This window comes from Ursus americanus, chromosome 18 (assembly GCF_024610735.1).
Source record: "Ursus americanus isolate L20-20 chromosome 18, mUrsAme1.1.p, whole genome shotgun sequence".
Lineage (NCBI taxonomy): Eukaryota > Metazoa > Chordata > Mammalia > Carnivora > Ursidae > Ursus > Ursus americanus.
This window is the reverse complement of record NC_142144.1, coordinates 41,889,967-41,916,881: the sequence shown is the minus strand read 5'-3', so window position 1 is coordinate 41,916,881 and position 26,915 is coordinate 41,889,967. Positions and strand designations below refer to the sequence as shown.

The window sequence follows — 26,915 nt, the reverse complement described above, 5'->3', positions numbered from 1 at the left end:
CCCTGAATATAGACATAGATTATAGCCCTCAACTACCTTGGCTTTGGACATTACTTAAGTCCAGGTGTCATTTAAACTTTGGGTGCTCACTTCTAGCTCCAATTTATTTATCTTTTAAATTCCTAATATATTTTTTTAAAGTCATGACCCACCAGATGTTAGCTTTGCTAGTCTTATATAAGAAAAAACTTACTTACTGACAGATGGAAAATTCTGATAATACAATGTATAGGGAGGGCCATAAACAATTCTACCCCACTGGTTTTATAATAACAATTTACTGACCCTGACTGGTCCTCCTACATCCTAATAATTAAAAAACTACTCCCTATTCCAAAATTAATGTGGAAAAATGAATCAATAAATTATATTTGTGCCTACAAACAGAACTTGTAAAAAAAAAAAAGTTGCAATTTTAATTATTTGATGCCAAAGAATATTTTACATATCTCCCCCAAAGCAACACATATCTCCAAACAGCTTTAAAAAAAAAAAAAGAATATAGCCTTTTGTGTAAAGAAATAATGCTTTAATAAGTATTGCAATTTGAGACAAAAACAAATTAAGTAAAGTGCTAAGTTGTTCATAGTCTCAAAAAGCTCATTTTCATGCTTAGCCATCTTTAATCTAAAATTCTAAATCTGTACTCACTGATTGTGAGAGAAAATCTGCAGTCTGTTAAAAAAATTTTAAAACATAAATTTTTGAAAAATGGTGATTTGTTTTTCAAACTAGAAGTCATTGCCTAATAATGAATTAAGAGCAGAAGAATATAACGATGGGTGGGGAGGGGGGGGGTCTCAAAGTTGGGATACCTGAGTTCTAAACCTTACTCTGCTATTAAGTATGTAATTTTGAGCAAATCCCTTACCTCCCCGGAATTTTTCTCCTGTAAAAGTTAAGGCAAAATGTCCTTGGGTATCTCTAAAGTACAAGGTCTAGTATTACAGTAAGTTAAGTCTACATAAAAGTTTATAAAATGGCAATACTTTATTTTCCTTTTCTCCCAAGATATGGTTACCACTTATCTTTCACTTAATACATTGATCACTTGGATAATAATCCAAAAGAATTTCCTATTGATAGCAGTAGCCAATGAAAGATAAGTAACATGTCAATAAATCACGTTCTACTTAATTTTTTTCACTCAACAACCTTTTTTAACTTAAGATTTTATTTTAAGCAATCTCTATACCCAACATGGGGTTCAAACTCACAACCCTGAGAACAAGAGTCACATACTCTACCGACTAAGTCAGCCAGGCAAACCCGACCTTTTTGATACCAGATTTTCCAGAAAAAAAGAAGTACATTTACCATGTCCAGGCAAGATAACTGAAGCTCACTTATTATCTTGGGTCCAGGGTTCAGTATGTAGTGATACAACTATGGAATCCCTTATATGCTAAATCACAGATTTTGAAGTAGCTGTACTTTTATGAAATTTGCTTTGAATTTATATGTGGGTAAATAAGCAATAGCAAATTTTAGAGATATTTTTATTAAATGAGTGGAGAATCTACACTAGTAGATCCTTAAGATACATCACAAATCTTCTAGCTAAATATCACTATCATATGCCATCAGCCTGTATGTCTTACCAAAAGACTACAGGAATATATATGAATGTGTATAAATATTTTTTAATGGAATGTATATTATATTCATCTTATTTTTGTGTGTTTTTCCAAACACTTCAAATGGCTAAGAATCACTCTGCTATCTACATTCTCACCTAATTCAGATAATTTTTTAAGCCTATAAGCTTATGAAGCCACCACACAGCTAAAGAGCTCTTCTGCCCTGAGCTTATAATAAAATCCTTATTTTATAAAGTTACCAACACTAGAGATTCAGGATCAAAGTGTTTATACACACTTCCCATGTTTCAAAGGAAGTAAATCTTGACAAGAACTTTCTTTATCTATATTTTCTATCGGTTTGTTTCCAACTTTTTAGTGGGTGGACGGTGGGCTTTGCTTAATTTCTTTATTTTAAACAGCTATACATATCCTCTGAGTGAAGAAATGATGCTCCATAAATTTAGCGCTCTCTGTTTACATTTAAAATTACTGAAGGTTGCGGAGCTTGGCTGGCTCAGTCAGTCGAGCACACAACTCTTGATCTTAGAGTTGTAAGTTCAAGCCCCGTGTTGGATGTAGAGATTACTTAAAAATAAAATCTTAAAAAAAAAATTATCCAAAGTCTAAGTGACTGAGCTCTCCATACCACAGTAATGGTGAATGTATTCACAGAGTCCATCTGCCCATTATACCTGCACTGTGGATGCCAAAGCTTTGTACAATTTGTATCTGAAATAAATTAGCATAAGAAAACCAGAGTACAGATTTTCACTGAGTGAGTACAGATTTCACCAATGTGAAAACAAGTCAAGTGAGTCGTACAATGTATCATGACAAATTATTTGAAGATCAAGGGTCAGACTTCAAGTCTTTTTACTATTCCTTAATTTGCATCATCCTGACTTGTTTTTTAAAGCATCATTTGCAAATACATGACTACACTTCCAAAGCTAATTTACTTCATCCTTAGTATTAGGAAATTATAAAGTTTTTTCTTATCGATTATGATCCTCAAGGTGGAAGGGGTGATGCTTGTACATTCTTTCTAAAAAAGTAACTTTACCCCAAAATGTCTCATTCAAAACCCTTAGAGTATCAGTGTTGTCATGTTCTTTCACACCTCCATTCTGCATGCATGTGTGTGTGCACACATATCCTAGGTTTGCTTTTTGTTAAAATAAAAACTTTAAATATGTGTATGTTATCTTAGGTTTGCTTTTTGTTAAAATAAAAGTTTTAAATAACCAATTGGAAGTACACAAACATACAAGAATTATTAACCACAAAGATTTTGAGGGATAAAATTTTAAAAGGATTTTTAAGTTATGCTAGTGTATTTAGGCCTCAATAGAGCCTACATTCTACTTGCTAATAATTCAACTTAGAATACTTTTAATGCATAAAATGGAAGCGTATCTAATGTTATGAGTGACTGCATGCATTTGAAACTTCTTGATAGTGAATTATTAAATTAAGCCAGGAGACAAACCCTAGAACATGGAATAATTAAATATCTGTCTGAATTCCTGCTGGAGATGGCAAATTGAGCACTCGTATCTAATTCCCTTCCCTACCAAGAACCCACTGAAGTGACAGAAGACAGATACTTAAGAATACAATAATAGCATAAAAATTGTAAAGTAACTGAGGATAGCACTAACATCAGTCCTACCGAAATAAAATGGAAAATCCATAAAGGAAAAAAAAATCAACAAATTTGGCTAAATAAATAGTAAGACTTCTGAGGAAAAAAACAAAACAAAACACCACCACCATAAACAAAATAAGACAGAGGTACTCCACAAGCAAATATTAGTGAAATACATTTTTTCATGGCAAAAATAAGAATACACACAATGTCTAGTTATCATTAAGAAATAACTAAAAACATGGGCAAAGGGTAGAAACAAGTCAAGCATTTCACAAAATATGAAATACAAAGCATCAAAAAATACATTAAAAAATGCTCAACTTGGGACACCTGGGTGGCTCAGTCTGTTAAGCATCTGCCTTCGGCTCAGGTCAAGATCTCAGGGTCCTGGGACTGAGTCTCACTTTAGGCTCTTTGCTCAGCGGGGAGCCTGCTTCTCCCTCTGCCTGCTCTGCCTGCCTCTCTCTGCTTGTGCTCTCTCTCTGACATAAATAAATAAAATCTTTAAAAAAAAGTTCAACTTAATTTCTAATCAAGAAATGCAAATTAAAACAATAAGATATTACTTTTAACTCATTAGTAAAAAGAGGAATTTTATACATCTGGAAAAAATTCAATAAACTCATAAGATGGAAAAATGACCAAGACATGATTAAGTTAACAAAATAAGCTAGAGTGATAATCATATTTATGTTAAAAATAACATAAGTAAATTATTAATAGTGGTTACTTCCAGAGAGGAAGGTCAAAGTTGTAGGGGAAGAGAAGAAAATTAGTTTTCCAATTTTGCTCTATGAACATATGTATTTTTTCAACCATTTCCAAGAACACCACCTTGTAAAAAGCTAAAAAGAAGAAATGAAATCATAATACTAGAATCATCTAAAAAGACATTTTGCCAGATTTTTACAAAATGTAAGCAAGCAGGATGAAACTGATAGAAAAATAAAAGCAAAGCAAAACCACAGTCAAACACACAAGTAAGTAGAATTCTTTTCTTAGTTTTGGAAGCAATTGTGTGAAACACACAGCCAGATAATTAATTTAAATCCATTCAGAATAGTTGGGCCAAGTGAACCCTTCCTTCTTACCTTCCCCGCCATGCCACAGGCCTAAGCACTCTACTGGGAGGCCCACCTCATCCACTTAAAAGAGCTCTCCTAGAGAACTGTATCTAAACAGCTACTGATGAAAACCTAACCAGCTTCCAGAAAAACCCAGCTACAATAAATAAAGAACCAAGATGAACAAAGGAAGAATAAAGAAAATTTAGGCATCAGAAGATAATCTAATGGGGCAGAAGGAAGGGTGGAGGAGTCTACTTAGAGAGACTGAAGTGGACCCTGCAGCCATTAAGTAAGTACATGGTGTAGTGAAAGAAGACCAGAGAAAAGGAATGTCAGAATTTAAAAATACAGTTATCAAAAGCAAACACTCACTGGTTGCTGGAAGATAGTGAAAGAAAAACATTCTAAATGTAGAGAAGAAATAAAAACATATTTAAAATATGATATAAAAGTTAAGAGATCAAGATGAATGACCCATGAGTCCAACAACCCAATATAATTAATTCAGCAAATATTACTGAGCACCTACTATGTAGAAGACATTGTTCTATTTTTTTTAAAGATTTTATTTATTTATTTGATAGAGAGCACAAGCAGTGGGAGCAACAGGCAGAGGGAGAAGCAGACTCCCTGCTGAACAGAGAGCCCAACATGGGGCTCGATCCCAGGACCCCGGGATCATGACCTGAGCTGAAGGCAGACGCTTAACCAACTGAGCCACACAGGGGCCCGTAGAAAACACTGTTTTAAACATTAAGGAGACAGCAGTGAATAAAAAAACGTCCCTGCATTATATTTAAGTCATAATAGACTCTATAAATGCATATCAGGTGTTATAAAGAAAAATAAAGCCAGGATAAGAAGATAGTAGCAGGATGCTTTCACAGAGATTGATCAATGTGATTTGATAAGATAACATTTGAGCAGAGAATTGAATAAAGTGATAGAGTAAGTCAGAAAACAAGAAAAGAGACAGTGGAGAGGGAAAACAAAGAAATACGATAAAAAAGTAATCTGAGGTGAAGGTCTTCACATTGAAAAGGCTTGCCAAGTGCAGTGTATCATACCTGAGATAAATCCTGTAAAAAATCAGAACTCAGGGGTAAAAAAAAGTTACTAAAAATCCCCAGAGGGAAAAAACTAGATCACTAACAACAGCTAGCCTCAAGAAATCAAGAGCATTCCTATCAGCCACTGTGGACAAGATATCACAGTGGCTATGAACACAAAAGAGAGAAGTAATGGTGTATTATGTGCCTCAAAGACACAACATTGCTTCTAAAATATTGTCAAAAAATTCAACATGAACCTGATTAAGCCTCTATACCTAACTACCAATTTACAGAAAAATTATATTAAATAAAACAATGGGATGCAATCAGCAAAATTCAAACTGAGAAACTCTGACAACCTGGTTTCTTCAAAAAAATAATTCCAAAGAGAGGGAGGTAAAGGCGGCGGGGTGGGGGGGGGGGGAGGGAAGGACAAGCATACAGATGAAAAAGAAACTTAGTATCAACCAATTATAATGTAGGGAACTTATCTGGATCTCCATTCATACAGATATAATTTAAAAAATATTCTAAGACAGGGGTGCCTGAGTGGCTCAGTTAGTTAAGCATTCAACTCTAGATTATCAGCTCAGGTCATGATCTCAGGGTCCTGAGATCAATTGAGACCAGTGTCAGGCTACATGCTGGGCATGGAGCCTTCTTGGGATCCCCTCCCTCTGTCCCTCTGCCCCCCCTCCATACCTCTCTCTCTTAAAAAAAATAAAAAATTATATATATATAACAACCAGAGAAACTTGAACACTGGATATCTAAGGATTAAAAATATCACTATTCTGTAACCCTTAATGAAATATTGGATCTCAACAATTAATAGCTACTAAAACCATTAGGTGGTAGGGTGACAACACCTGTACCAATCCATCAATCTTAATATCACAATACTAACCAATTAGTAGGTTAAATATGAACACTTTTTGAATATCTGACATTAAGCAATGTTAACTTTTTAAGGCATTATGATCATGCTTAAAAAGAGATCTCTAATTTTTGAGATACAAACATATTGAAATATTTACAGATCACCTGAAAAGATGTTTAGAATTTTGCTTTAAAATAATCTAGCAGTACGAAACAGGTAGTGGAATGCATGAAAAATTAAGTCATAGGTGGATAATTGAAGATGGAGAGGAGTACATGGAAGTTAACGCTATTTTTTTGTTTGAAAATTTCCAAGATAAAAAGTTTTTTTTAGAGAGTTGATTGCTATTCAGAAACCTAAAATAACATTTTTGAAATTATCTAAAAAAATATATATATCCTGGAGGAGAACACAAGAAAATCAAAATCTAATATTCCTATTAAGCAACCATAGAGCTGGTTATCAAAAGGGTTAAACTATTTTGCTTTGTTTTCTCTTTTAGTTCTTCTCATCTAATTTTAAGTTAATCACATTCAGTGGTTATGTCATTCAGAACAGCACATTTCGCCATCCTTCCCTCTAGAATCTTAACTCTCCAAGGCTTCTAGTGTTATCAACCTGCTAGAATCACATTAGTAACAAAGTCCATAGCTCACTGGACAGCAATGCTATGCTTCCGTGGATTTCTTTTCTGAGACAACAAAAAACTTTGGTTTTACAAAATTTTAAGTTATAAGGAACACAATTCTACAGTATTCTAACTGTAGAAAGTCAACTCATAACAGTTTTAGTGAGTTCTAGCCTTTTCAAGAAACCAAAACTTTATTTTCTGAAAAAGAAACAGTTTTTTAATATATAAAAATAATTTTTGTAGAGGACTCTAATCTTCCTCTCAGGAAAACTGACAGAACTTGGTTATTCTTTCACTCAATGTTTTAAACTACTGATTTAAATTTAAGTGTATCATGTTAACCACCATATTCAGAAATTAATCATGACACTGAGATAAAGAAGAAAATGTAAACAATTTAATACAGAAGAACTGTCTAGTATTCTACCAACCACACACTGACCTTCTGGATAACTGAGTGTCCACCAGCTTGTAAACCTAACTTCAGTGAATGACAAATTGAGAGATTATCCAAGAATCGATAAATATTCACTCAATATCTTTTACCTATGCCACAATAGTGCTGTGAGGGCCACAGAAGAGATAGGCCTTACAAAATTCTACAGGTAGGGTAAACTAAATATTTGCAGCACGATTAAGGCATACATTTTGCTTTTATGGTACTTACGTTTGCTTAAAATATGGATATGACAAAGTACTAAACTGTGCAAATATAAAGTATGCCAGAATTTCAGAGGGTAAAAGGCAAGAGGGAAAAGTCAAGGAGATCCTCATAGGCAGGTGATATGAAGTACATCTTAGAATCTATTCAGTGATGTTGACCGAAGAAGAAATTCCAAGTGTAAGAGACAGAATGGAAAGACAGGTGCTAGAGCTAACTCAGTACAGAAGTATGTGAGCCTATCAGAATAAGACACACATGTTAGAATATATAAAAGGGTGATATCCAAAATTAATGACTCTGAAGACATCACCATTCTAGGAGAAAAAGCACAACAGGGACCTCTTGCCAGTCTTTACAATGGATCAGATAAGTAATTAAACAGGCAACAGTGGTAGGAACTATGTGATATTTAGTTAAGAGAGAAGAGGTGAGGTGAGCACAAGTAGGTTAGGGAAGGCCTCATTGATTTGGAGATGTTTGATCTTAAAGAACAAGTAGTTGACTTAAACAAGAGTACATCACTGATGTGAATGAGTTTAATTCTCAGATTTGGACAAACTGTATGACAGGCACTAAAACCTGTAGTCACAAATGATACCTTCACATTTATATTCTGAGATATGCTGTGAACTAGACACATGACAGAGCATCAGAGTTCTATATTCAAAAAAAGGTAACTCCTACAAAACTATAGTACAGTAAATCTGACATCAACGCTCAGTAAAATTCTAGGTTTATTAAGGGGTTAACAAGCTCTGAAAAAAAGTAGTTCTAATTAGTTTAGACAGAGAAGGTAACATTTGATCAGGATCTAAATGATATGCGGAAGACTCATGATTGTCTTGGGGAGGAGCATACAGGCAGAGGGAACAGCAAAAGCAAAGTCCCTGACAACAGTGCTTATAGTGCCAGAGGGAAGTGAGGAGGAAGAGAATGAATAAGGGGGAGAGTGACAGGCCATATTACATAAGGCCTGTACTGGCCACAGGAAGGAAGGACTTCAGATTCTGTTTTGAGATGGGAAGCTATGGGAAGGCTTTGAAGGGAACAGTGACGTGACCACTTTTCATTTTAATTTTTACAGTCATTCGGACTGCGATATGGAAGAGACTACATAGGCAGAAATAAGAGAGATCAGCGTGTTGTAAGAATCAATACCAGTATAGCTAATACAGCTAAGAAGAGGTGAGAAATGGCTGGATTCTGAATATTGTGAAAGTAGAGCTGGCAGGATTGTTGAAGCAGATGAAAGAAAGCACTCAAGAATGATTCCCAGACCCTTGGCCTAGACTCAGAAGAATGTAATTGCTATTCACTGAGATGGAGAACAGCATAGGGGAAGCAAGGTTTGGAGGGGGAATGGTATTGTTTTCTTCTTTGTTGCTTTGGGAGGGGGAAGTGTGTGTCAGGGAACAATCTAGAATTTACTCTGGAACATACTAACTTTAAGATGCTTACTGAACATCCAATAAGTAAGCTAGATATAAAGGGCTGGAAAGCAGTTTGAATTGGAGAAATAAATTTGTAGTTGCTAGGCTTAGAATTACATAAGATGTAGAAAAGAGAAAAAGTCCCAGGGAACCTGGGTGGTTCAGTTGGTTAAGCATCTGCCTTTGGCTCTAGTCATGATATCAGGGTCCTGGGATCAAGCCCCACATCAGGCTCTGCACTCAGTAGGAAGTCTGCTTCTCCCTCTGCCCTCCCCCCACTCGTGCTTACTCATTCTCTCAAATAAACAAAAATCTTTTAGAGGAGGGGAATTAAGATGGCAGAGGAGTAGGGGACCCCTTTTTCAGCTGGTCCCCTGAGTCGAGCTGGAGAGGTACCAGACCAGCCTGAACATCCACGGAATCAGCATGAGACGCAGGAAGATACATCTGGATCTCTACAAATGAACATCTCCAGCGTTGAGTATTGAGGTAGGAAGCAGGGAGCCGTGAAACCGTGCACAGATATCGGAAGATAAACAGAAGGGGGAGGGAGCCGCTGTGTTCGGGCGCAGGGAAGCGGTAGCCACCTACATGGGGAAGCAGGCGGGCTCACAGACGGCACCCGCGAGAGAGCAGACTGAGACCGTGAGCCGGGAGTGCGCGCCACCGGACTTCTCACGGAACTCTGGTGTGCTCACTGGATCCAGACTGAGACCGGGAGCTCCGGGAGCGCGCAGGGGCGGCTGGCAGCTGGTGGCTGGAGGTGTTAGAAAAACAAAGGACAGAGAAGCGCCAGCCCTGGAAGTGAGGGCTGGGACGCCAGGTGTGGGGCGCACATCCCGGGACGCTGCAGGGTTGAGCAGCACCAACAGAAACAGAGTTAAAGTGGCCAGAACATCAGTGGAGAACGGTCCGCGATCCCTCTGCTCTGAGACAGAGGCTGAGATTCGGCTACTGCTGCTCTGACTCTCAGAAAAGGCATAGCAAACTGCCAGGGAAAGCCGCCAGAGAACAAAAGCCTGGAAATACCAGCTCACAGTGTGCCCATCCCCATTCCCCCTCCCAGGGGACACAGAGACTCTACCCAAACAGGGTTGCCTGAGTATCAGTGCGGCAGGCCCCTCCCCCAGAAGGCAGGCTGAAAAATCAAGAAGCCCACATCCCTAAGATCCCTATAAAACAAGTGCGCACTGCCTGGGTCCCGGTCAATAATTTGGGCTCTGGAAAACCCCGCAACCTCTCCTCATCAAAATGACGAGGAGAAATCCCCCCCAGCAATGAAAAGACAATGAGTCTGTGGCCTCTGCCACAGAACTAATGGATATGGATATAACCAAATTATCAGAAATGGAATTCAGAGTAACAATGGTCAAGATGATGTGTAGACTTGAAAAAAGTATTAACGAAAATGTTAATGAGAACATAGAATCTCTAAAGGCGGAAATGAGAGCGAATCTGGCAGAAATTAAAAATTCTATGAGCCAAATGCAGTCAAAACTAGAGGCTCTAACGGCCAGGGTGAATGAGGCAGAAGAACGTATCAGCGAATTGGAGGATGGGTTAGATTAAGAGAAAGCTAGAATAGAATCTGGACTCAAAAAAATCCACGCTCAGGAATGTAGGTTACGGGAGATTACTGACTCAATGAAACGTTCCAATGTCAGAATCATCGGCATCCCCGAGGGAGTGGAGAAAAACAGAGGTCTAGAAGAGATATTTGAACAAATTGTAGCTGAAAACTTCCCTAATCTAGCAAAGGAAACAAACATTCGTGTCCAAGAGGCAGACAGGACCCCTCCCAAGCTCAACCACGACAAACCTACGCCACGTCACATCATAGTGCAATTAGCAAATATTAGATCCACGGATACAGTATTGAAAGTGGCCAGGGCAAAGAAATTTCTCACGTACCAAGGCAAAAGTATCAGAATTACGCCAGAATTGTCTACACAGACCTGGAATGACAGAAAGGGTTGGGGGGCATTTTTAGAGCTCTTTCAGAGAAAAACATGCAGCTAAGGATCCTTTATCCAGCAAGGCTGTCATTCGGAATTGATGGAGAAATAAAGACCTTCCAAAATCGCCAGTCATTAACCAATTTCGTAACCACGAAACCAGCCCTACAGGAGATATTAAGGGGGGTTCTATAAAGGTAAAAAGGCCCCAAGACTGATACGGAACAGAAAGTCACAACCGATACAAACAAAGACTTTACTGGCAACATGGCATCATTAAAATCATATCTCTCAATAATCAGTCTCAATGTAAATGGCCTAAATGCTCCCATACAACGCCACAGGGTTGCAGATTGGATAAAAAGACATGACCCATCCATTTGCTGTCTACAAGAGACTCATTTTGAACCTAAAGATACATTCAGACTGAAAGTAAAGGGATGGAATACCATCTTTCATGCCAATGGACCTCAAAAGAAAGCTGGGGTAGCAATTCTCATATCAGACAGATTGGATTTTAAACTAAAGACTATAGTTAGAGACACAGAAGGGCACTATATTATTCTTAAAGGATGTATCCAACAAGTATATATGACAATTATAAATGTATATGCCCCCAACAGGGGAGCAGCAAGATACACATGCTAACTCTTACCCAGAATAAAGAGACATATAGATAAAAATACATTAATAGTAGGGGACCTCAACACTCCACTCTCAGAAATAGAGCACCCATGCAGAAAATTGACAAAGAAACAAGGGCTTTGAATGCCATACTCGACGAGTTGGACTTCATAGACAGATATAGAACACTACACCCAAGAACCAAAGAATACTCATTCTATTCTAATGCCCATGGAACATTCTCAAGAATAGACCATGTTCTGGGTCACAAAACAGGTCTCAACCGATACCAAAAGATTGAAATTATTCCCTGCATATTCTCAGACCACAACTCTTTGAAACTGGAACTCAACCACAAGGAAAATTTTGGAAGAAACTCAAACACTTGGAGACTAAGAACCATCCTGCTCAGGAATGATTTGATAAACCAGGAAATCAAAAATCATTTTAAACAATTTATGGAGACCAACAAGAATGAAAACACAACAGTCCAAAACCTATGGGATACTGCAAAGGCAGTCCTAAGGGGAAAATACATAGCCTTCCAAGCCTCACTCAAAAGAATATAAAAATCTAAAATGCAGTTTTTATATTCTCACCTCAAGAAGCTGGAACAGCAACAGAGGGACAGGCCTAATCCACACATGAGGAAGCAGTTGGCCAAAATTAGAGCAGAAATCAATAAATTAGAAACCAGGAGCACAGTAGAGCAGATCAACAGAACTAGAAGCTGGTTCTTTGAGAGAATTAATAAAATTGACAGACCACTGGCAAGACTTATCCAAAAGAATAGAGAAAGGACCCAAATTAATAAAACTATGAATGAAAAAGGAGAGGTCACAACCAATACCAAGGAAATTGAAAGGATTATTAGAAACTTTTATCAACAGCTTTATGCCAATAAATTAAGCAATCAGGAAGAGATGGAGGCCTTCCTGGAAACCTAGAAACTACCAAGACTGAAACAGGAAGAAACTGATTTTTTAAACAGGCCAATTAATTATGAACAGATTGAAACAGTGATAAACAACCTTTCAAAACACAAAACACCAGGCCCAGATGGTTTTCCTGGGGAATTCTACCAAACATTCAAAGAAGAAATAATACCTCTTCTCCTAAAGCTATTTCAAAAAATAGAAACAGAAGGAAAGCTACCAAACTCATTCTATGAGGCCAATATTACCTTGATCCCCAAACCAGGCAAAGACCCCATCAAAAAGGAGAATTACAGACTGATTTCCCTAATGAATATGGACGCCAAAATCCTCAACAAGATCCTGGCTAATAGAATCCAACAGTACATTAAAAGGATTATCCATCATGACCAAGTGGGATTCATCCCTGGGATGCAAGGGTGGTTCAACATTTGCAAATCGATCAGTGTCTTAGATTTTATCCAGAAGGAAAAATTCAAAAATCATATGATTCTCTCAACAGATGCAGAAAAAGCATCTGACAAAATACAGCATCCTTTCCTGATTAAAACCCTTCAGAGTGTGGGGATAGAGGGTACATTCCTCAATCTCATAAAAGCCATCTATGAAAACCCTACAGCAAATATCATTCTCAATGGGGAAAAGCTGGAAGCCTTTCCCTTAAGATCAGGAACACGACAAGGATGCCCACTCTTGCCACTATTATTCAACATAGTACTAGAAGTCCTTGCAACAGCAATCAGACAACAAAAAGGGATCAAAGGTATCCAAATCGGCAAAGAAGAAGTCAAAATGTCTCTCTTCGCAGATGACATGATACTCTATATGGAAAACTCAAAAGAATCCACTCCCAAACCATTAGAAGCTATAGAGCAATTCAGTAATGTGGCAGGATACAAAACCAATGCTCAGAAATCAGTTGCATTTCTATACATGAATAATGAGACTGAAGAAAGAGAAATTAGGGAATCCATCCCATTTACAACAGCACCAAAAACCATACGTTACCTTGGAATTAACTTAACCGAGACGTAAAGGATCTATAGTCTAGAAACTATAAATCACTCTTGAAAGACATTGAAGAAGACACAAAAAGACGGAAAAATATTCCATGCTCACGGATCAGAAAAATTAACATAGTTAAAATGTCCATGCTGGGGCGCCTGGGTGGCGCAGTCGTTAAGCGTCTGCCCTCGGCTCAGGGCGTGATCCCAGTGTTCTGGGATCAAGCCCCACATCAGGTTCCTCTGCTAGGAGCCTGCTTCTTCCTCTCCCACTCCCCCTGCTTGTGTTCCCTCTCTCACTGGCTGTCTCTGTCAAATAAATAAATAAAATCTTAAAAAAAAAAATTCCATGCTACCCAGAGCAATCTACACTTTCAGTGCTATCCCGATCAAAATACCAATGACATTTTTCAAAGAACGGGAACAAATAGTCCTTAAATTTGTATGGAACCAGAAAAGGCCCCAAATCGCCAAGGAACTGTTGAAAAGGAAAAACAAAGCTGGGGGCATCACAATGCCGGATTTCGAGCTGTACTACAAAGCTGTGATCACAAAGACAGCATGGTTCTGGCACAAAAACAGACACATAGACCAATGGAACAGAAGAGAGAACCCAGAAATGGACCCTCGGCTCTTTGGGCAACTAATCTTTGATAAAGCAGGAAAAAACATCCTGTGGAAAAAAGACAGTCTCTTCAATAAATGGTGCTGGGAAAATTGGACAGGTACATGCAAAAGAATGAAACTTGACCACTCTCTCACACCATACACAAAAATAAACTCCAAATGGATGAAATACCTCGATGTGAGACAGGAATCCATCAAAATCCTAGAGGAGAACATAGGCAACAACCTCTATGACATCGGCCAAAGCAACCTTTTTCATGACACATCCCCAAAGGCAAGAGAAACAAAAGATAAAATGAACTTGTGGGACTTCGTCAAGATAAAAAGCTTCTGCACAGCCAAGGAAACAGTCAAAAAAACTAAGAGGCAGCCCACGGAATGGGAGAATATATTTGCAATGATACTACAGATAAAAGACTGGTATCCAAGATCTGCAAAGAACTTCTCAAACTCAATACGCGAGAAACAAATAAACAAATCATAAAATGGGCAGAAGATATGAACAGACACTTTTCCAATGAAGACATACAAATGGCTAACAGACACATGAAAAAATGTTCAAAATCATTAGCCATCAGGGAAACTCAAATCAAAACCACACTAAGATACCACCTTACGCCAGTTAGAATGGCAAAAATTGACAGGGCAAGAAACAACAGTTGCTGGAGAGGATGTGGAGAAAGGGGATCCCTCCTACATTGTTGGTGGGAATGCAAGTTGGTACAGCCACTCTGGAAAACCGTGTGGAGGTCCCTTAAAAAGTTAAAAATTGAGCTACCCTATGACCCAGCCATTGCACTACTGGGTATTTATCCCAAAGATACAGACGTAGTGAAGAGAAGGGCCATATGCACCCAATGTTCATAGCAGCATTGTTCACAATAGCTAAATCATGGAAGGAACCGAGATGCCCTTCAACAGATGACTGGATTAAGAAGTTGTGGTCCATATATACAATGGAATATTACTCAGCTATCAGAAAGAACGAGTTCTCAACATTTGCTGCAACATGGATGGCACTGGAGGAGATAATGCTAAGTGAAATAAGTCAAGCAGAGAAAGACAATTATCATAGGATTTCTCTCATCTATGGAACATAAGAACTAGGAAGATCGGTAGGAGAAGAAAGGGATAAAGAAAGGGGGGTAATCAGAAGGGGGGATGAAGCATGAGAGACTACGGACTCTGAGAAACAAGCTGAGGGCTTCAGAGGGGAGGAGGGTGGGGGAATGGGATAGACTGGTGATGGGTAGTGAGGAGGGCACATATTGCATGGTGCACTGGGTGTTATACGCAACTAATGAATCATCGAACTTTACATCAAAAACCTGGGATGTACTGTATGGTGACTAAGAGAATATAATTTTAAAAATTTTTAAAATATTTTAAAAATTAAAAAAAATTTTAAAAAAGTACAAAGAGAAGGTTGTGGGTGGGGCACTCAGCCTTTAGAAATCAGGTAGAGGAGAGCATGACACAAAGGAGACTGAGAAGAAAGTGTCAGGGAAGGAGGAATAATGAGGAGTTACACATGGCTGACAGGTCAAGATAAGGACTCAGCAATACCAGTGAAACAGCTGCTGCCAACAGTTCACCAGAGAGGAGGGCAATAATTAGGGACAGAGAAAAAAACACCTCCGGGTACCAATAGAGAATGTGTTCACTATACAAATAGAGAAGCTGGTCTCAGCAACACAGAGTTCACCTATATTAAGAGGAGAGACAGGGAATATATAATTTAAGGTCAGACACAGGTAGGTAGGAAAAATTAATTTACATATCTATTTTCCTTTATAAGAGAAGTTCTTTCCAAGCCAGGCCATATTTTATTTATCTTTCTGATGCCTAGCACAAAACTACAATTCATTTGTTGGAAGAAGGGATCAGCTTCAAAATCTGAACAAATATCATTTAGAAAAAGTATAAAATTCATTTTCCATAATCCAAAGGACACACAAGGACAAATGAGCAGAAGTTACATAATAGCTGCCTATGATTCAATATAGAGATCCTTGATATTGAGGGGATGAAGCAGAAAATTCTAATGACAACAATAATCATGGCAGAAATAATTATAACAAGAGTTGATATTTACTGTGCATCTACCATGTACTGTTCACTTCTCTAAAGCACTTTACAAGTGTTAACTCATTTAATCCTTATGCCAGCATACTGGAATAGGCACTCATATTATCCCCATTTTACAAATTATGAAACTGAGGAACAGAGTTTAAGCAACTTGTCCTATAGTTCACACAACTGAGGTGGCAGAACCAAAATCCAAACCCAAGTATATTTCAGAAATTTATGCATTTAAATATTCTATAGTGCCTCCCAGATCTTAACAGAATCAAAATGACCACTGAAGCATCATGGATGAAAACGTTGATTCAGACTGAATTTACCTTCTTCTTGTAGGTCTCTTAAGCCCACCTGAATAAATAAAATATAGAGGAGACATGGAGCTAAAAGTATGTATTAAATATGAAAAATTATTAAGAGACGGGAAAGATAAGTCTGTACTTCCAGTCTGTACCGGAAGAAAATATTCACAAAACACACCTGGTTAAAGGACTGGTATCCAAAATATATTAAAGAACTCTTAAAACTCAAAAATTAGAAAACAAACAACCCAAATAAAAAACGGGAAAAGATCTGAAGAGACAAGTCACCAAAGAAGATATACAGACGGCAAAGAAGCACCTGAAAAGATGCTCAACATCATATGCCATTAGGGTTTTGCAAAGTAAAACAATATGATGCCACTTACACATCTATTAGAATAGTCAAAATCCAAGTCACTGACAGCACCAAATGCTAGCAAGGATATGGAATAACAGAAATTCTCATTCACTGATGGCAGGATGAAAAATGGTACAGCATTTTGAAGGACAGCTTGGCAGTTTCTTACAAAACTGAACTTGCTGTTTACCCAGAGCTGAAAGCTTATATCCATACATATCCTGCATACAAATGATTACAGCAGCTTTATTCATGATTGCTAAAATCTGGAAGCAACTAAAATGTCCTTTGATAGGTGAATGGATAAGCAAACTGCAGTAAATCTATACAATGGAAGATTATTCAGCAGTAAAAAGAAATGAGCTATCAAGCCACAAAAAGACATGGAAGAACCTCAAATGCATACTGCTAAGTGAAAGAAATCAATCCGAAAAAACTACATACTACATATGATGTTGCAACCAAAACTTCTAATTAAATTATAGACTGTAGTACAGGATGTGAAAAAGTTCCAAAACTGGTAACAAAATCTGATTTCAAGACCAATGTTTGCTATCTTTCCTTTGGTAGGAGTACTTCTATATACGGAGATAACTTTTTTTTTTTTTTTTTGGTCACTATGTATGTGTGTTTATTTATTTATTAATTTATTTTCTGATGTAAAGTTCCATGATTCATTACTTGCATATAACACCCAGTGCACCATGCAATACGTGGCCTCCTTAATACCCATCACCAGCCTATCCCATTTCCCCTCCGAAGCCCTCAGTTTGTTTCCCAGAGTCCATAGTCTCTCAAGGCTCATTCCCCCTTCTGTTTCCTCTTCCCTTTCTTCTCCTACCGATCTTCCTACTTCTTATGTTCCATAAATGAGTGAAACCATATGATAATTGTCTTTCTCTGCTTGACTTATTTCGCTTAGCATTATCTCCTCCAGTCCCGTCCATGTTGCAGCAAATGTTGAGAAACTTTTGCTCATCAATTGGACAAGAACATAATTACCAAAAGCACAGTGAATCCAAAGGGGATCCAAACATCTGTCGAAGGTTTGGACTATGTAACCTCCAAAGTAGCTGCCCTAAGAAGACTATGTCTAGGAGACTATGAAATACATCACAAGACAGGATGGGTATGATTTAAAGAAACATGGAAACCAACATTTTCCTCATATACTAAATCAAATTCTTCATAATGTCATTCTTGATAAAACACACACAAAGCATTATGCATCCAAAAATCTTGCCAGTTTACTTTTTTTTTTAATCCAGAAAAGTTGTACAATTAAATGCAACAGAGGGGTCTTCAAAAGGAAAAAAACAGTATGGGCTGATCTGTCACACAAAATATAATTTTCACCCTTTTGTTCAACTACTACACACAGAAAGAGACAGATGAAAAGGCGGGAGGATCCCATTTGGTGTCATTGCTGGTAATAAATAACTTGTGAAATAGCTCAAAGGAATGAGAAGAGAAATGTAAATTCTTAAGTCGCACTGGTTACACCATAAATCTCTTTTTACTTCACCAATTGCTGAACTGGACGTCATTTCCCCAGTGAATGAATTTCTAAAAATCCTTTAAAGAAGTTAACTCCTGTTAAGAAGCTGCATTCTGTGAATACTTATTTGTCAAGGAGATACTCCAGGGCTAGGAAAAAAGAAATTAGACTCAAACTTTGAGAACAAATCAGTGGTACATCTGCTTCTCTGTTTCCAACTCCAAACGGCCTCAAACATTTTTTATCAGTTTCCCCACAGCTCTCCCACACTCATGCCTGCGATTTAGGTCTTCAAAAGAAGAGGCAGCACAAAGTTCACCTGCCAATCCAGAGGCTTCGACAGCAACACGTACATATAAAACTCCTTCGAATGCTGCTTAATTAACTGATGATGTTCATTCTCTCTTCCTTCACAAAGCAAGAGAAGTCTCTGAGGGCATTTTTCTCATTACCTTTTTAACTTCTTATAACTTGTATGCATTCCTTCGGCTATGGTTAGGAAGTTCTTTTCAGCAAAACTCAACTCCTTTGTAACTGTCAATTCATTTCCTCATTCTGTTTTATTCTAGTCCCTCTACTTACTCACCTCTGCTTCTCCTGGTGCAGTACTACCTTAGAACCACAGTAACAATAACAGCAATAAGAGCACAAATCAGTTGAGGTTTTCCATTTATCCCTCACCTTAAGGATTCAAATGGTCTCATATAATTTTATATTTAATACTTCTACTAAACAATGGCAAAAATCTCTTCAATCACATTTAATTTTTAGAATAAGTGAATAAGCTATAACCAGGAATTGATTCTTTATGATAGTCAAAAGTAGTCTCTTACTATGGACTCTGAGAAACAAACTGAGGGCTTCAGAGGGGAGGGGGGTGGGGGAATGGGATGGACTGGTGATAGGTTGTAAGGAGGGCACGTATTGCATGGTGCACTGGGTGTTATACGCAACTAATGAAGCATTGAGCTTTACATCGGAAACCAGGGATGGACTGTTTGGTGACTAACATAATATAATAAAAAAACATTAAAAAAAATAAAATAAAATAAAAAGTAGTCTCTTATACTTAGATAAACATATCAGTGAAAATGTTTTTAAGTACCTGCTCCAGTATGTATTTTTACTGACTTATAAAATCATATGTAATACTATAGTTTGTACTAATACAATGATATATGGAACCAAATTTTAAAATGGAGAGACAAATACATAAGTTTATATATATTTATTTACTTCAGAAGCATTGGTATTCTTTTTCTTGCATTCTCTGGAAGTGTGCATAATCACCCTTCGGTGACCACTAGTCTAAAAGGCTGGAAAAAAGCCCACAAAAAATATCTAAATTTCCACCATACAGTTTAATCATTGATAAACATTTTTCCCCTATTAAAGTTTACCTTTCAACTTTTTGAAGCTCTTATTAACAAGACAATTCTTACAGCTGTCCATCCTACACTACTTCATGAACTGGAAGGTCAAGATTTAACTACATGAGGCAACTACATTATTTTTTTAAAAAAACACAACAGTGGCAGAATTTGAGCCTAACCACAGCAAAATTTGGTGTGTATATTTTATGTGTGTTTGCATGTCTTTCTCTAATAGAAAGGAAAAATAATTTTCTAATAAAAAATATAGAGAAAGAGAAAGTACAGACATTGCACTAGGTACTGGTCCTTACAAAATCTGACAGCTAGAAAGGAACTTCAAGATCAAGGCCGAAGATTCAAACACTGCTTCAATCTGCTCTACAACAGAGCCACCAAGTGGTGGTTTATGTAACCTGTGTTCAAAACACCACTCAGCAATAAGGAAGGCAGCCCACTCATTTTGATAATTCTGATTATTTGAGATAAATAAATTGAACCAAAATCTATCTAATGATAACTCTACCTACTGGCCCTATTTTTATTCTCAGAGACAATATAAAACAAGCCTAATCACTCTTCCACTTGACAGCTCTTCAAATATTTTAAAGTGAGTGCTAAAAACCTCACCTCCTCTTCAACCTAAGTATCCAAATTTGACTTAGCTATTTCTCAGGTATAGTTTAAAAAATTTCTCACGATCACTTCAAAGAAGAAATGCAAAACTAAGAGCTAAATTCTTAAGTTACAAAGGAGAATAATTTGCAAAATCATACAAATTATACAATTGCAAAATTGTAAACCTCAGAGCAACAATTTAAACACAGACCATTATTTAAATACTACTGAACTTCTTAAGCAAATTTATTCATAGATACATATACATAAAGAGAATTCATTAATGTTAGCGGAGATTTGATATTTTAAAAATATTTTCTACAAATTAAATACCTCTTAAAAACAGCAGTTTTCATTTTTTTAAACTATAGCACAAATGGCCAATTTAGAAAATTTACATAAATAATTATTATTTTAGGGGCACCTGGGTGGCTCAGCTGGTTGAGCAATGGACTCTTAATTTTGGCTTGGGTCGTGATCTCCAGGTTGGGGGCTCCAGCCCCGCCTCAGGTTCTGTGCTCAGCAGAGAGTCTGCTTGAGATTCTCTCTCCCCCTCTCTCTCCGCTCCTCTCCCCACTGCCCCCCTGCTCCCACACTCTTGCGCGCTCTCTCAAATAAAGAAATCTTTAATAAAATAATTATTTTAAAAAGTTAGCTAAAACTTGTCAATAATACAAGCCCTGAGATCCTCCAGGAAATTAATCAAAGATCTCAGGCTTGTACACGTATATGTGCTCATGTACACAAACACAACTGTGCTGAAGATCAAGCAAAACTCTAACTGATGTTTTTTATTACACAGCTGCCCTCTTGCTAAAAAGGAGTTAGGAAACTAACCCCAACAGAAGAGTTCCTATCTTACTATAGTACCAATCAATCAACCAGTAGATTGTATTTACATTTAACTAACGTTTGCACAGTGAAGGAAGACCTTCGGCTGTTAGTCCATCATTAATGTGTGGTAGAAGTTAGCTCACAATCGGATTCTCATCTTCAGCACCACTTATTTCGTGAATGATATTTCCTACCAACAAGACGGGAGAAATGAGATCTCGGCAAAAAATGCAAATTTCAATTAACTAATTCACAGTTAATATTTCTCAATATTTGAGTATTTTAGAAGCTGAGAAGCTGAAAAATTTGAAAGTGTAATTTAAATAACGTGTCAGTATCATACACTATGAATAGGTCATATAATAAGACCTACTTTATTCAGAAAGAGCAAAGAGAAAATTCAATGCTGCTTTATATTTTGGTCTACTGAACAAAGGGTTACTTTAATTCTAAATAAGCTTCCATGAATTTTCTTAAATGGTCAAGCCATTAAACAAAACGACAATTCATTCATGAGGAGCATTACAGTCTGTTTTTATTGAGCTCACTGTGAGCAAGAACAGCTAGCTATGCAAGAAAAGTTAGAGATAATATTAAATCAATTTTGCAAGTTTTCCATATTAAAAATAGACAACATTAGTTCATTTAGAAAAAAAGGCACCAATCTTTATTGAGACTACTAGGGATTTCTATTTCCTGGTGTCCCTCAGCTTCTTGGGGAACTCCAACAAAGTTACTATCTGGTTCAGATTTTAGCTATACTAATATTTACCTAGAAAGATGTTCTACATAATTGAATATTTTAGATAACTTATGTTCATTCCATTACGCAACAAAACATTTTATATGTAGCTATTTTTACAGACATTTTTCTAGAAGATTTTACCTATTATTTCCCTCTTTTCTTAAAAGAGTGCAACCATTTCCTACAGATTTAGTAGGAAACATGCACTGGAACTGTACTACATGATGGTACTGCTGTGCTTTGATTTTATGTTTACTCACCTCTGCTTGCGGTCACTTACTGATGAGTGTGTTCTTGCTGTTTCTGATGCCTACGTGAGAACCTGAGAGTGGTCTATACAGGCTCCTGAGCATAAAAGACTTGGGCTTTGTGGTATCTGGCTACTCTGAGTTCTTTTTCTCTCCCTCTTTGTCTCCATGGCTGGTTTTTAAATGACTAAAGTTACCATATAAAATCACAGCAAAATAGTCTTTTGACACTGGGAAGCAAGTTCTAAAGAGCTCCAAGTACCTGAACATGAGAGCAGAAAAACATCTTCCCTTAGAAGGCAGTACTGGCTAATTTGTACGATGAAGTCTCCATTCCTTTTTCCCTAGGAACTGGAATCAACCATGTCAATTACATGACATTCTTCTCTCCATAGATGATCTAATTGCATACCCTCCACAATGCCTGCTCATTAGATGCAAAGAACAGAAACAAAGAATAGAAGAGCTGTCCAATTACCCATGGGGCACAAGGGTTATATGAAAATGATGTATGCTTAGCATTTATTTATATATGACAAATAAATATCAATGAAAATATGAACCTGTGTCTTTGGTGGGTGCTCAAAAGTAGTCAGAATATAAAGATATATTTTTTTTGGGTCTATTTAACACAGTAGGACTTCTGAAAAACAATGGAATTTTTGAAACCATCTGAAATATTTATAAAACCCCAGAGTCCATAAATTAGAATTACAGAAAAATCTTGATTTTGTTCTCTCTACATACACACTGAATCACAAAATTAGTTACCCAATTTTTTTTCACGTTCTCAATTAAGCATTAATAACACAGACCACAAGTAAAAAAAGAAATTCTGTCTAAATAAATTGATGACCTACTTCTCTCTACCAAATAAGTTCTTTTTCTTTTTTTTAAAAGATTTTATTTATTTATTTGACAGAGAGAGAGAGAGGGAACACAAGCAGGGGGAGTGGGAGAGGAAGAAGCAGGCTCCCAGCAGAGGAGCCTGATGTGGGGCTCGATCCCAGAACGCCGGTATCACGCCCTGAGCCGAAGGCTAACGCTTAACGACTGAGCCACCCAGGTGCCCCTCTATCAAATAAGTTCTTATGACTCAAGTTTTAGAGAAACTATTCTAAGCCAGTCAAAGATCAGTTGCTTACATAATAAATAAAACAATCATTTTGGCTACAGCAGATTCTCATTGCTTTGAAGTAATTTTATCAGGACAGAGGAAAAATGTGAGGTGGTCTTTGAGTAACTAATAAAAAATTTTACTTTCAATTTTCCCTACAAGAATGAGAAGAAACAAAAAAAGACATGTGAAAGATCAACCCTATTGATCTACTTGGCTTGAATAAATTACAAATTACCACTTCAGTTCTGCTGGCTGGTAGTGTTAAAAACTACTGATTTATAGAAAATAAATAACGTAGAGAGTAACAACAAAGTATCTCTGCAGAAAAGACCAAAAAAAGTCACCCCATAAAAGCTTTTGTTTTTCCACATATAAGCCAAAGCTAACCAGTTAACGTATCTCTAATATCTTGCAGCTGATGATACACAGTAGAGATTACTAAATTAAAACTACTCAAGATGACAGCTTTTTGATGACACTGTAACCACATGTCACTAACACAGAACTACTCCAGTGGCTAAAGGAGTCATGAAATAAAAAGTACGTTCTATACTCTTTTAATCTTGGACCAAATAAATTATTCTGTTCCCTTATCTGTAAGATGTGGGCAAGCTGGAACACTGAAAATTTATTATTGGTAAAATGTTTATAATCTTCAGGTAAACGATATATAAAAATTAACTACTTGATTCATACCTTGTTTTAATTCTAAACCTTCAGGTTGCTTGTTCTCTCTCACAGCTGAAGTAGAATCTACACAGATGTCTTGTCTGAGGAATAAAAATAAATAAAACAATTTTTAAAACTATATTTGATCAAATAATACTTACTGCTCAGGTACCCAGAATTAAGTCACAGACTTGGGAAGACACACTGAATTCTTCGGAGCCCAGGACACCATTTAGTGCACTTGGAAACTCAGAAACACGTATACAAGTGTCAAAAACAGTAGCTATAAACCACTACCAATTTAAGCAGTACACATCTTTGTAAAAATCAAGGAGCAAAACTGGAAGGAATATGGAGTAACTTTTTCTCTTTTCCAATATCCTGCAGGATAGTTGGTGGGAGAAATCATAACTTACAGAGGAATCCAATAACTTTTCAACTTCAACTGTTAAATTTCATGGGCACTTTGGCATTCAAATTATTTTATATTCATCTAATTTCATACCTCAAATGCTTTGATGTCTACAGTATGTGCGAAATACATATTTTATATGTAATATACATATGTAATCAAAGTAAATGGATTAAAGTATAAGATCATAAAAAAAGTTCTCATTTACCATGTTCTCCAACAGAGCCTCAAACTAATGTTCTCTCTTAGAGGGCATTACACCATCTAAATATTAATGCTACAAATACTTTTCAGCAAAAGAAATTAATTAGTTGCAAATACCCAAAATGACTATTTTCTTTCTTAGTAAGTATTACCTTCTGGAGAATTTCTATACACACCCTAAAACTAACATACAAGAAATATTTCAGGAATTTTCCCACTCACAAAATTATTTCTATCCACTTGATAACAAATCCTTCAAATAACCAAAGGATAAAGACTTGTGATCATTTCTTTGAGTTTACAATATTCTTTGCCATCAACATATTTGGCACTCATGTGTTTGTTTTATATTAAATTTTACTAATGTAAGCACAAACTCAAATAGAGACTACAAAATTATTTGGATATGGTATTAGTTAGGACATATAAAAAATTAAAATTGAGATATCTGTTTAACACTTCATTCTAATATCACCTACTCAGATTTTACTCTTCTACCAGAATGACTGGCAGATCCCAAAGAAGGTATCAACAAATATTCTTTGGCAATCCAGGGACAGATAAAATGCCAATATAGTATATTAAGAGCTTTGCAAGGAATAAAGTTAAAATGTGCTACCTCAAGCTTTACAGTCAAATTAGATTTTACCTACTGGGAGCATTAATCTATTTCTAAGTATCTTCCTTTAGAGAAAATGTTTGTTTGCTCTTACACATCCTTGAATGAGCACCTAATTCTTCGAAATACATATATCTAAATGACTTGAACAAAAACATAATGTAACATCACCATTAAAAGGGCCATGGGCGGGGCGCCTGGCTGGCTCAGTCGAAAGAGTGTGCAACTCTTGATCTCGGGGTCGTGAGTTCAAGCCCCACATTGGGGGGAGAGATTTCTTAAACTTCAGCGGGGGGAGGCTGGGCATATGTAATACCCTAAGGATGCAACATCACCTATGCAATATTTATAGCTGAGAATGTATGACCTATATCATTAAGAAATCATCAGTTAAACCCAAAATGGAAAAAAGTAATGTTCTATTAAAAGGGGGTGGGGAATTAAATGTCAGTGTTATAAAAGACCAAAAAAAGGTTGTGAAAATATTCCAGGTTAAAGGAGGCTAAAGAGCCATGACCACTAAATGTTATATTTGACATGACACTGCTGAACTAGAAGGGAAAAATGTTATAAAGGACCTTATTCAGTCAAGACAAACTGAAATACTGATGGTAGACTGGATACAAGTATCATACTACTGCTACATTTACTAAAGTTGACACTGTATTGTGGCCATATAAATAGAGTATCACTATCCTTAAAAAAAAAAAAAGCACAATATAATATTTAGAGGTAAAGTGTCATGATGTATGTAATTTATAGCCTCAAATGTTTTAAAATAGACACACACCTATATAAAGAGAGGTAAAAAGAGGGTGTGCAAATGGGATAAAATGTTAATAATAGGTAAATATAGGTAAAAGGTATATGGATGTTTCTTGTACTGCTCTTATTCTTATAACATTTTAATAACTGTGAAGTTATTGCCAAGTAAAAATTTTAATAATAATGTAGTAAAATGCATTACTGTATGCATTATTTTATTTTCTCTGTGAAAGCCCCTTGGTTTCAAAACTGAACATCCCTATAAAGATTACCTGCTGCCATAAAGAATTTCTTTTAGTGCCCAAGGTGAACTTTTGTAATGTTCTGTTTTATCTTAAGTTAGGTTTAAACAAGCTGTTGAAGAGAGTCACCAAACAGAATTTCAGACAGCAGATGCAGTACAAGTACACCACCTTGTGGCTGAAAAATGAAATGCTAGATGCTTTTCCATCAATAGTATATGAAGTCGAAAAAATATTCCAGAAAATAGCTCGGAATTTTAAAATCTATATGAGCTAATTTTTCCAAGATGTAGGCTTTGCAACTAAAATTATCATATACATACAGAGCTCTCTAATACAATTTAAAGATTTTCACCAAAAAGCATGAAAGAGAAGATATACACAAAAAAGGAAATGTCTTAAAGTGTAAGAAAATTATGAGTACATATAATGTCTTTTTATTTCTAGCTTCATGAAAACAAAAAATGTCTACTTCCAGATAAGACATATTAGGTGTCAGAGTTAGGAAAACTAAAGCAATTATAATTTATATTTAAATGACATTTAAATATTTCTATCAAATACTTTAAGAATTTTATAACAACTGTAGAGGCTTCTGGGTGGCTCACTCGGTTAAGCTTCCAACTCTTGATTTCAGCTCAGGTCATGATCTCGGGTTGCAAGTTGGGCCCTGCTTCAGGCTCCACGCCCAGCAGGGAGTCTGCTTGAGATGCTCAAGAGTGTGCG

General features: G+C 36.6%; 1 protein-coding gene across 2 annotated transcripts in view; it reads right to left on the bottom strand.

The window, feature by feature from the left end:
• Positions 1-26,915, bottom strand: part of CAAP1 (caspase activity and apoptosis inhibitor 1) — a 63,112-nt gene that overhangs the window by 14,125 nt on the left and 22,072 nt on the right. For both annotated transcript variants that reach the window (XR_015727448.1, XM_045780821.2), the window contains exon 5: positions 23,975-24,048. Coding sequence is in view for 1 of the 2 variants with exons in the window: in XM_045780821.2 (XP_045636777.1) it covers positions 23,975-24,048 (74 nt within the window). In the remaining variant the exon portion in view is untranslated. The remainder of the gene's footprint in view (positions 1-23,974; positions 24,049-26,915) is intronic.